Source organism: Dromiciops gliroides, chromosome 4, assembly GCF_019393635.1.
Source record: "Dromiciops gliroides isolate mDroGli1 chromosome 4, mDroGli1.pri, whole genome shotgun sequence".
Taxonomy (NCBI): Eukaryota; Metazoa; Chordata; class Mammalia; order Microbiotheria; family Microbiotheriidae; genus Dromiciops; species Dromiciops gliroides.
Genome location: NC_057864.1, coordinates 238,237,558 through 238,250,274, shown reverse-complemented (window position 1 = coordinate 238,250,274; position 12,717 = coordinate 238,237,558). Strand labels below are relative to the sequence as shown.

The following is a 12,717-nucleotide window of genomic DNA, read 5'->3' as shown; positions in this document are numbered from 1 at the left end:
TTCTAGATTTAAAGCCCAGTCACAGAAGAGATGAACAAATAATTTCACTTGAGACAATGGCTTGATTTCTTTTTTTTCTTTTTTGCAGGGCAATTGGGGTTAAGTGACTTGCCCAAGGTCACACAGCCAGTAAGTGTTAAGTGTCTGAGGCCGGATTTGAACTCAGGTACTCCTGAATCCAGGGCCGGTGCTTTATCCACTGCGCCACCTAGCTGCTCTCTTTTTTTTCTTTTTGTCTTTCTAGACACAGAAGTCAATCTTCCTCTTTCCTTGAACCTCCTCTGGCAGGAAACATAAGATAAGTCACATGACCAAGTCCACCATGGGACCTAAACCATCACCTTCATCACCAGGTGTGGATAAATAGAACTGAATCACTAATGATTTGATAACATTTTTATGGCAGGAGAATTGAGTAAGGCAGAGGCTGGGAGGAACTTGATGACAAGGTTCAGTTCCCAGGCATGTCCACCTTTGTCCCCTGAGTAAGCTCTTGTGACTACTGTCTCCTCCCTCTATTAGATGGGCTATATCATGCTGTGGTCCATGGGTTCATGGAGAATCAGACACAACAACAACAACAACAACAACAACAAAAGTCTCTAATCCAAGTCAAAATGTGGTCCTCTGGGAAATCTTCCTCTGCTGCTCAAATGGTTGTTTTTGCCAGTCTAATTTACATCTATATTTGGTATGAACCTCTATTATTCAGGTGGGTAATTTTGCTGGAATTTGGAACATTCCTGGGAGGAAAAAAAGACAAATAAAAAACCATTTCCTGTAAATGTTTTGTCAGCTGAAGCATCACCAAAACTCAGTGTACACAGTAAGATTATTTTTGGAACATCTATCCTCTGATTGATTCCTCAGTGAATTAGGATAAAAAAGTTTAAAGAAGAGTCCTCTAGAAAGGAAGAACTTTTCTAGGACACTCTATAGGAAACACTGTCTGAAAGAACTTCTAAGTATCTGTTACCAGGAAACACCTCTTTCACGTAGGGTAAGGTTTGTTAGGGTAATGGTTAGGTTTGCTTCAGGCATGTATGACTTGGGAGTAAGAAACAGTGCAATGTATCCTCACTGTGCTTTTTATATTTCATTGATTGCCAAATCCAAAGGATTCATCACTTTTTGGCTAACTTTCCATGGAGGAACCTCTACTTCCCAAGACTGGTGGTCCTTAGACAGGAGATGCTGTGTCCAGTAACCCTAGTTGAAATCCTTGAGTCGTTTTTCAGTCATGTCTGACTCTTCATAACCGCATTTGGGATTTTCTTGGCAAAGATATTGGAGTGGTTTGCCACTTCCTTCTCCAGCTCATTTTACATATGAGGAACCTGAGGCAAACAGGATTAAGTGACTTGTCCAGGGTCACACAGCTGGTGTCTGAAGCCAGATTTGAACTCAGGAAGATGAATCTATCCACTGTATCCATTGTACCACCTAGCTGCCCAATACCCATTGTTGAGAGGACTTTCAATCTGGGTGGGGGGTAGGTGGGACCTAGCTCACCCAAAGAATTGGAGCCTCACCACAAACCTTATAAAATAAAAAGATTTCTTAGGAGAGAGGAATATATGACTGGGAGACAGAATCACTCTGGAGACTGTCTCCCTGAGTAAGAGATGAGCTGGTCTTTTTGTATGTTTACAAACAAAAGCTGTCAAGACAACTGGGAAGGGAATGCAAAGCAACTGTGAAAGAAAACATCTTGAGGAGTGCCTGGAGTTTGAATAGCACCCATATCAATATATCATCTTTGTTCCTTTCAGACCAGGGTCTTTGTGCTCTGCCATACTGCATTCCTGAGGTGGGGGGCAGAACTGCTTTTCCCTTAGGGGTTGGGGGTCTTTGAGTTTCTTGCTACACCAAGGCTATAATTTACAGCTTCATTAGTAGAACCTGCCAAAGCTTGTGCTGAGCTGACATGGTAATGCCAACTCTCAAGGTATCAGGGTCACTTCCATACAATGAGGAAAGTCTTTTTATACCCTATCCCTCAGATGTAGATAAATGAGATGGGGTGGTCTGGTCTGCTGGATTGAGGCTTGTACCCTTGGCCACTTTCTGAGAGACACGGACTTTTGCTTAGCGCTGAAGGGCTTACATTTTGAGGTGATAGACAATTCTGTACTGGTCCCCTGTTCCCCATGATATGAGAATGCTGAGCATGTGCCCTGGTCACTCACAGGAACATTTGGCCTCCTATTGAAAAGTAAGCCTGACCAGAGGGTCCTGACTGGCCTCTCGATCCCTCTCAGGGGGGTGGGGAGCGGAGCAGTGTTTCTTCATTGCCTTCATGGCCCTGCTTCTGACATTCTGGGCTTCAACACCACATCCTTATAGCCTTCCCATCCTGCAGCATCCCTCCACCATTCTGGCCTCCTTTTTTGGGGAGGGCTTGGCCAAGGATAGTCAGCCTTTATTCCTCTCCCAGCTCTGCTTCTGACTTTATGGACTTTTATACACAGAAGCCTTCCCTTCCCCTACCCTCTTCAGCTTCCCCTTTGTATATTGTCTTCCCCCTTAGAAAGTAAGCTTCATGAGCTTCTTTTTGTTTTTATTTGTATCTTCAGTGCTTAGCACACAGTAAGTACTTAATAAATGCATGCTGCCTTGCCCATGCCAAATAGATTCCTATTTGCCACTGAGGCCACTCATGAGGAATCACCCACCTAGTAGATTGTTTTTTTGTGGAGGCAATTGGGGTTAAGTGACTTGCCCAGGGTCACACAGCTAGTAAGTGTTAAGTGTCTGAGGCCATATTTGAACTCAGGTCCTCCTGACTCCAGGGCTGGTGTTCTATCCACTGTGCCACCTAGCTGCCCCCACCTAGTAAATTTTTAAGGGTGATATCATGACTTACAGTGAATTGGATTTAAGTGAGGGAGGGCTGTGCAAGGTCACCAATCTCACTCTCTCCTCCAGAGCCATCTGGGTCCAGTGGCAAGATATACATCAGGATGACTAGACATGGCCCCGGATGTTTAAGGCATTTGGGGTTAAGTGACTTGACCAGTGCCCCACAGCTAGTAAGTGTCTGAGGTGAGATTTGAACTCTGTTCCTCCCAATTTTAGGGCCAGAGCTCTATTCACTGTGCCACCTAGCTGCCCTAGCATGTAGTGTAGTGTCATGGGGAAATGGGGTAGGGGGTTTGGGAAGGGATTAGGGGTTTGGGGTCCTTAGGAATTCCTCTTTAAAGAATTACACCCTCTTGCACACAAAAGCAGTTAGAATAAGATGGTAGTTTATTTAGAGGAAGGGGAAGGGAAGGGAAGGGAAACCATGAAAGAAATTCTTGGACTTCTCATGGGGAGAAGGCATGGCACAGAGCGTGGCTCTGAGATACCAATCTCCTTGAGCAGGAGACTGGCAGATACTTTTATAGAGGATTAATGGGGGTGACCATCTCACTGGAAAGTTCTTTTAGTGAGGGAGGACCATCCCCCACTGGGGGTGGCTGGAGGAGTTGGGTGAGGGGTGGCTGCAGATCTCTCAAGTCATCTCCTCAGGACGCAAAGGAAGCAGGCACACCCAAACTTATCTCCCCAGGGTTGAGGGAGACTAGAATGAAGGGTGGAGGTCCCAAAGCTAGCTCAGTCCCATCTGGTTCCACTTATCTCTTTAGGTGTGTCTGTTCTTTGGTTTAGCTTCTCAAGGAGAAGGTTCTTTGATGTGCCCCAGAGAACTTCTGGGGTGCTATGGGCCCATAACAGTAGGACTTGGAAAACCTCTCCTTTGGAGTTCCTGAAGGAAAATTTCCCTCCCCACCCCTTCCCCGCCCAGCACACACACACACACACACACCACATACCACTACCACCAGCAGAAGAAGAAATGATGAATATGATTATATGGCATCTGGATATGAGAACAGATACCAAGTCTCTGGATGCCTTTTCTGCTTTTTTTATTCCTCTGAGTAAATTATCAATCCTGAGATGACTGTTTCTGGACTTTACCACAGCAAGATGAGTACCATAGGTCAGGAGTTCCTAAAGTAAAAGAAATTATTTCTGCAAAAACTTCTCAGAGGAGGAGATGACAACTATGAGGATGATGCTAGATAAGAAAGGACTAAAAGAGTATAAAATATATCCTTGCTTGGCCAGAGATTAGGAGCTTTGTATCACACAGACAGCATAGGCCAGATGTGGCAGTATAATATGTGTTCACCAATCCAAGACTCCTAGTAGGGAGATAAACAGCTCCCATGGATTTAATTCTCAAATTTATGCTGGTGATTCTCAAATCTGTCTTTCTTGCCCCATACTCTCTGCTGACCTACAATCTCATATCTCCAACCCAGGAGTTATCCTAGATTCCTTAGTCTCTCACCTCCATGTCCAATCTGATGTCAGACCTGTTGATTTCAGTTTTGAAAAATCTCTTAAATACACCCACTTCTCTGACACTGCCACCATTCTAGTACAAGCCCTCATCCCTCTTGCCTGGGTTTTTACAATAGCCTGCTGGTGTGTCTGCCTACCTCAAGTCTCACCCCAGTCCAATTCATCCTCCATTCGGCCAACTAAAATGCAAGTCTGATCATGTCACACACACCTCTTCCCCCACTCAGTGGCTCCCTCCAGTTTTCTTATACCTTACTCCCAGACATGTACCCTTCTGCCCAGTGATACTGGCCTCTTGGCTGTTCCATGAATAAGACACTCCATCTCAATATTTTCTTTGGCTGTCTCCCATGTCTGGAATGCTCTGCCTACTGATTTCTTTTAAGTCTCAACTAAAATCCCTTTTTTTATTGGAAGTTTTTCTTTATTCTAGTGCCTTCCCTCTGTTAATTATTCATCCTGTATGTAGCTGTGGGTCAAATGGGTCATGGTTGCAGGTAAGGAACATTATGAGTCAAATGGATTATAGTTACAATTAGGGACAACAAAATCATAAATCTTCTAACCAGGTCAAGAATGATATTGGCAGGTTGACTCCTTATTGGTTAAACATTCACACATTCGGCTACTTCAGCTACATCCTGCATGTTTTAGGCCCCCCCCCCCCCCCCCCCCCCCCCCCCCCCCCCCGCCTTGCCCCAGTAGAAACTATATTAATAGCTTAAGGACCAATCTCCTGTACAGCCATATCTCTGCTTGTTGTGTATCACGAGGTGCTATTGCTGGGGTGCCCATAAGTAAATCTAACAAAGCTTGGATTGTCCAGTTTTGTGTGCTTTTCCTAGGAATTCCTGCATCATAAGCAATGAAATCAGACACTTAGATGTCCTACCTAGTCTGTAACAAAAACTTGCTTTGTATATATTTGCATGTTGTCTCTTTCATTAGATTGTTTTTTGTTTTGTTTTTGTTTTTTTGGCGGGGCAATGGGGGTTAAGTGACTTGCCCAGGGTCACATGATAGTAAGTGTCAAGTGTCTAAGGCTGGATTTGAACTCAGGCACTCCTAAATCCAGGGCCTGTGCTTTATCCACTGCACCATCTAGCTGCCCCTCTTTCATTAGATTGTAATCTCTTTGAGGACAAGGGAAATCTTTTGTCTCTTATTGTATCCTTAGCACTTAGCATTGACCTGGTAAGTAGCAGACACTTAATAATGTTGATTGATTGATTGGGAGAATATAATAGGAGTTACTTAAGAGGTTTTGTTTGTTTTAAACATATCTTTTATGGTGAAAGAAATAAATAGTTGTCCTATCTGTACTTTATCTATTTTGTAATATGAGTACACTTTCTAGAAGAGACAATTCCTTTTGGGAAGAACAGCAACATGAGCCATTCCTAAATTTTGATATTGAGATATCCCCAATAGTTCTATTCTGGAGTAAGGGAATAATAAGAGTGAGAATCTGAGAAGAAGCTGATCCCTTTGCTTTGGGGTCAGATTCCCCCAGGACATAAACCCAGTCCTTGTGAGCCCAGAGCTGTGCTCTTTCCTTCCTTAGTTAGAAGGTAAGCGTTCAACCCTTATGGGCCATGGGGAACATATACACATTCTTTGGCTTTATAGATAGAGATGGAAGGATTTCAGAGGTCACCTAACTCAATCTGATTGAGGAATCCCACCTACTAAAAATTCCCAATAGGTTTTGCTTGAATACCACCAGTGATTGAAAACCTGCTGCCAGCCCCATTCCACCTTTGGGAAGCCCTAATTGCTACATTTTTCTTTATTTTGGATCAAAATCTACATCACTGCACTCTCCACTCCTCGATCCTTATTTTGCCCTCTTGAGTCAAGCCAAACAAGTCCAGGACTTCTTCCCCATGACACAAAATGTTCTCAAAATATTTGAAGACACTGATTAGTGTAAACTGAGGCAAATGCTCCCTTAATGGAATTTAGATCTTTCTTCCCCCAAAGGGGAAGACTGGAGAATGCCAGTTCTTAAGGTTTAAATCCCCTTCCTAGAAGAGAAGGAAGGCAGAGAAAAACAATACATATGAAAATTAAAGAAAGGTTTTATTAAGAGGGAAAGAAGGGGCAGCTAGGTGGCACAGTGGATAGAGCACTGGCCCTCGAGTCAGGAGTACCTGAGTTCAAATCTGGCCTCAGACTTTTAATACTTACTAGCTATGGGAAACAATTTTTGTGGCCAGTACTTCTGATAAAGGCCTCATCTCTAAAATATATAGGGAACTAAATCAAATTTATAAGAATCCAAGTCATTCCCCAATTGAGAAATGGTCAAAGGATATGAACAGGCAGTTTTCTGATGAAGAAACCAAAGCTATCTATTCCCATATGAAAAAATGCTCTAAGTTTCTAATGATTAGAGAGATGCGAATTAAAACAACTCTGAGGTACCACCTGACACCCATCAGATTGGCTAAAATGACAAAAAAGGAAAATAATAAATGTTGGAGAAGCTGTGGGAAAATTGGAACACTAATGCATTGTTGGTGGAGCTGTGAACTGATACAACCATTCTGGAGAGCAATTTGGAATTATGCCCAAAGGGCTATAAAGCTATGCATACCCTTTGACCCAGCAATACTACTTTTGGGTCTTTTTCCCAAAGAAATCATGGAAAGGGAAAAGGGACCCACATGTACAAAAATATTTACAGCTGCTCTGTATGTGGTGGCAAGGAATTGGAAGTTGAGGGGATGCCCATCAATTGGGGAATGGCTGGACAAGTTGTGGTATATGAATACAATGGAATATTATTGTGCTGTAAGAAATGATGAGCAGGAGGAGTTCAGAGAAACCTGGAGGGTCCTGAGTGGGCTGATGATGAGTGAGATGAGCAGAACCAGAACATTGTACACAGTATCATCAACATTGAGTGTTGATCTACTGTGATGGACTATATTCTTCTCACCAATGCAATGGTACAGAAGAGTTCCAGGGAACTTATGATAGAAGAGGATCTCCAAATCCAAGAAAAAAAAAAAGAACTGTGGAGTATAGATGCTGAATGAACCATACTATTTCTTTTGTTTTTGGTGCTGTTGTTTTTTTTCTATTTTGAGGTTTTTCATCATTGCTCTGATTTTTTCTCTTATAACATGACTAATGCAGAAATAGGATTGATGTTATTATGTGTGTGTGTGTGTATATATATATATATATATATATATACAACCTATATCAGATTACCTGCTGTCTAGGGGAGGGGGGAGGGAGGGGAGTGAGGGAGAAAAATCTGAAATTGTAAAGCTTGTATAAACAAAAGTTGAGAACTATCTTTACATGTAACATGAAAAAAATAAAATACTTTATTAATTAAAAAAAACAACTTACTAGCTATGTGACCCTGGGCAAGTCACTTAACCCCAATTGTCTCACTAAAAAACAAACAAACAAAAAAAAAAGAAGAAAAGAAAATTTAACATGATCATGTGTACTATCCAGCCTATTGCTGAAGAGGATGCTAGGTAACAGATTGCAGAGGTTTATATATAGTTTAAACAAAGGCAGGTAAGGAATTTGGAGGGAAAGGTGGGCTTAGAAAGTAATCAGTCTGGGCAGCTAGGTGGCTCAGTGGATAGAGCACCAGCCCTGAAGTCAGGAGGACCTGAGTTCAAATACAACCTCAGACACTTGACACTTAATAGCTGTGTGACTCTGGGCAAGTCACTTAACCCCAATTGCCTCACCAAAAAAAAAAAAAAAAAAGTAATCAGTCAGTAGGGCAGCTAGGTGGCGCAGTGGATGAAGCACCGGCCCTGGATTCAGGAAGACCTGAGTTCAAATCCAGCCTCAGACACAGGACACTTACTAGTTGTATAACCCTGGGCAAGTCACTTAACCCTCACTGCCTAGCCATAAAAGAGAGAGAGAGAGAGAGAGAGAGAGAGAGAGAGAGAGAGAGAGAGAGAGAGAGAGAGAAAGTAATCAGTCAGTGGGTCCCATTCCCAAGGGGAGGAGGAATGAGGAATTTTAGGGAATTTTAGGGGTCAAGGCCTTTGATACACAAATCAGAAGGCCTTTTTGGGAGATGTCTTGATAAGGTCTCTCTCAAAAAAAAAAAAAAGATTATTCCAAAGTTAAGGGAGTCAATGAAAATTAGGTTGTCCCCAAACGGACCATAAATGGATATATTCTGCAGTCAGATGTCTTTGATTGGCTCATTATTGATTCTGGGTGCTCCAACTAGGTTCACTCTTGGTCACTAGAAGGATTGTTGGTATCTTAGTCAATGTAGCCAGTCCTCATACAGTTGTTTTGGTTACCAGGATAATTGGGGGACTCAAGAAAATCAAGGCATCCATTTTCACACTAGATACTTCCACTTTCCTCAGCTAATACTTCTATTGCATGGTCTTCAAACCTTGTGGCATTTTGGTCACCCTCCTCTGGCTTCAGTGAAAGTTATCAATGGTTCACTAACTGGATGGATCTCAAAGTTCATAGCATAGCTGTGGATATTCCCTTCACTGGTCCACTTCTCAACCCATAATGATCTTATTTTATGCATTTCTTATCAATGTCCCCACATAAATAATCCAAAGAGAACCAACCTGGGAACACGAGGCTTTCTGACAAGTTTTTATTTTATTTTATTATTATTTCACAGGTTGTTCTTGTTGAGTCATTTCAGTTGTGTCTTGGCAGAGATACTGGAGTAGTTTATCATTTCCTTCTCCAGCTCATTTTGCAGATAAGGAAACTGAGGCAGTCAGGGTTAAGTGACTTGCTCAGGATCATACAGTTAGTAAGTGTCTAAAGCCAAATTTGAACTCAGGTCCTCCTGACTCTAGGTCTGGCACTCTATCCACTGTGCTGGTACCATCCCTGAATTCATCCTATCCATATACTATTCATCACTTTTAATTCATAATGGGCCCAAAATATCTTTTTTTGTTTGGTTGGGTTTTTTCAGGGCAAGAGGGTTAAGTGACTTGCCCAGGGTCACACAGAGCTAGTAAGTGTCAACTGTCTGAGGCTGGATTTGAATTCAGGTCCTCCTGAATCCAGGGCCGGTACTTTTTCTACTGTGCCACCTAGCTGCCCCCTTACTAAGATATCTTTTGATATCTTCTATGGTTTTCTTCAAATTTATTAACATTTATTTAAATTAGTTCCAACAGATAAAATGTCCTAATCATTTAAATATTGGTCAGGTTTTTGTATGGTCATTCTTGATAGTTTTCTTTTGATTTGGTTATAATGTGTACATTCTCTTGGTTCTTTTTTGTGCTTTTTATTATTTCATAAAGTTATTTAGAGTTCTCTTTATGTTTGTTCTACTTGTAGTTCTCTTTATGTTTGTTCTACTTGTCTACTTTAATTGCATTTATGGTATTCCACTATATTGGGGGATATCTGCAGCTATGATTTCATGAAAGACTGTAGGGCAGAGGTGTCAAAAACTCTGCCCATTGCTTGCAACACTTCTGAATGCTGCTTGAACCAAATTAAAATGTAATTGGGGGATATTTAACAAAATAAATAATAATATAATAAAACATATGGGGCAGCTAGATGGCGCAGTGGATAGAGCACTGGCCCTGGAGTCAGGAGTACCTGAGTTCAAATCCAGCCTCAGACACTTACTAGCTGTGTGACCCTGGGCAAGTCACTTAACCCCAATTGCCTCACTAAAAAAAATAAAAAATAAAAAAATAAAACATAGATTACATCACATTTTGAAACTAACTCAATATGTGGCCCACAGGGATCCATATGTACAGATTAGTGGCCCCCATATCTATCTGAGTTTGATACCACTGGTGTATGGGACTCATGAAAACTCTCTCTATTACTGATGAAGATTGACAATTCTTCTGTAAGTCAGTAAGGTGGGTCAGTGGATAGAGCTCTGACCCTGGAATCAGGGAGAGCATAATTGAAATCCTGCCTCATCTGTTTACCAGCTGTGTGACCCTAAGCAAGTCACATCACCTCTGTCTGTCTCAGGTTCCTCATCTGTAAAATGGGGATAATAATAGAACCTACCCCTCAGGGCTGTGAGGATAAAATGAGTTATTTGTAAAGCAGAGTGCTAGCTATTATTATTTTGTAACTTACAGTCTAAGAAGGCTGCCTAGAGAACTGAGTTCAGTGACTTTGCTCATGGTTACCTAGCTAGTAATTATCAGAAGGAGGACTTGAATCCTAGTTGTAGGAGGATAGACTTAGAGCTGGAAGAGACCCTAAATCTTTTCAATTTTTACAGATGAGGAAACTAGGTTTAAAGGGGTCAAAGGCACATGGCTTGGGTGAGAGATGTGATCTGTACAAATCTCCCTAACTTCAAGTCCACTTTAACATGCTGCCTCTTATTTTATTCTAGATAGAGAATGGACCCATGTTTTCATTAATATAGGGAGCTCCCTGGCGAACAAATTTCCACTTAGGGCACTGAGAGGTTAAGGGTCACAAAATCTGTATAAATCAGAAGTAGGATTTGAACCCAGATCTTACTGGCTTCAAGGTCTGCTTTCTATCCACTATGCCCAATGGACTCTCTTCCATTCTATACATTGTTGTTCAGTTGTGTCTGAGTCTTTGTGAGCCCATTTGGGGTTTTATTGGCAAATATACTACAATAGTTCGCCATTTCCCTTTCCAGCTCATTTTACAGATGTAGAAACTGAGGCAAATAGTGTTAAGTGACTTGCCCAGGGTCACACAGTGTCTGAGGCCAGATTTGAAATGAGGAAGATGAGTATGCCTGACTCTAGGTCAAGCACTCTATCCACTGCATCAGCTAGCTGCCCCCATGCTATAAATGTCTTACAATTAATTTAACCATTCCCTTACTGCTTCCAGGTTTTGGCAATTACAACAAATGCTGTGAGAAATATCTTTCCAGCTCTTTGTAAAAAGAAAGTAAAACAAGACTCTATAGATGTATTCCCAAAGTGGAATTATTGGCTCAAAGGGCATGCTTATTTTGGTAACTTTTGCAGAGTACTACCAGATTGTTTTGAAATAAGATTTCATTCCTTTGAAATTTCACCAGCAATGAATACTCTCACAAGCTGGCCAGCACTGTTGACTACTTTAAAAAAAAAAAGCAAAAAAAATCTGTCCCACCAACTATCACTCCTTTCAACAAATTCAAAGAGGAACAAACCCTAAAAAATAAAGCCCTCAATACATAAGCACATTAGCTTTCCCCCAAAATGTATCTGCTTCTGTATTTTAAGTTCATTACCTCTCCGTCAGGAGTGGGGCAGGGTATCATTTCATTTTCATATTTTTGGACTCATGGTTTATCATTGTGTTGATCAGTTCTAAAATATTTTAAAATTGTTTTTTAAAAAATGTTATAATTTTATAAATTGTTCTAGTTTTAGTTCTGCTCACTTCGCTCTGAATCAGTTTATAAAGGTGTTACCAATTTCCTCCAAAATTTCAATTTCATCATTTCTTATGCTAAAGTTCTATAGCATCCATATGCCAAAACTTGTTTATCTGAACCCAACAGTTTATGAGTTTTGTTATCATAAATGGAGTTTCTTTTTAAAATAATTATTCTTTTGTTGTTTATTGATAGTATATAAGAATGCCAGCCTGCCTTGGTAGGGAAATTTACTTGCCAGTAGCTTCCTACCTTGATGAAATTTCAAGATTGGACTGCAGAGAGAGACAGAGACAGAGACAGGGACAGAGAGAGAGAGAGAGAGAGAGAGAGAGAGAGAGAGAGAGAGAGAGAGAGAGAGAGAGAGAGAGAGAGAGAGACACACACACACAGACAGAGAAAGGAGAGAGAGAATTATTTTAGTGGGTTAATTTAGTGCTTAATTCATTTATTTTATTAGTTAATTTTTTTGGTTGAGATAGATGGATTTTTTTAGATGTTTTATTATTTCTTCTGCAAGTAATGCCATTTTGTTCTTTTCCTTTCCAATGTAGATGGATAGACAGACAGACAGCATTTATTAAGTGCTTACTGTGTCCTAGGCACTGTGCTAACCACTGGGGATAAAAATAACAAGCTAGACAGTCCCTGTCCTTAAAAGACAATCCCCTGCCCTCAGGGAGGTTACAATCCAATAGGGGAGACAACATAAAAACAAACACATACAAAGTCAGCTATATACAGGATAAATAAGAAATAATTAACAGAGGGAAGACACTAGAATTAAGAGGGGTTGGGGGGGGCAGTTAGGTGGCACAGTGGATAGAGCACCGGCCTTGGAGTCAGAAGTACCTGGGTTCAAATCTGGCCTCACACACTTAACACTTACTAGCTGTGTGACCCTGGGCAAGTCATTTAACCCCAATTGCTTCACTAAAAAAACAAAAAACAAAACAAAACAAAAAAAGAGGGGCTGGGGGAAGGCTTCC

General features: G+C 41.2%; 1 protein-coding gene across 4 annotated transcripts in view; it reads right to left on the bottom strand.

Moving 5' to 3' along the window:
• Nucleotides 1-290: 290 nt before the first annotated feature.
• Nucleotides 291-12,717, bottom strand: part of NEU1 (neuraminidase 1) — a 31,297-nt gene continuing 18,870 nt past the window's right edge. The window contains exons 6-7 of one of the 4 annotated variants that reach the window (XM_043963061.1): nucleotides 11,981-12,003; nucleotides 3,954-3,996 (exon numbers count right to left, since the gene is read on the bottom strand). In XM_043963061.1, the coding sequence (XP_043818996.1) occupies nucleotides 11,993-12,003 (11 nt within the window). In that variant the 3' untranslated portion in view covers nucleotides 3,954-3,996; nucleotides 11,981-11,992. Of the gene's footprint in view, nucleotides 744-3,793; nucleotides 3,997-11,896; nucleotides 12,004-12,717 lie in introns of those variants that run through there. The other 3 variants (XM_043963059.1, XM_043963057.1, XM_043963060.1) reach the window with 3 other exon arrangements.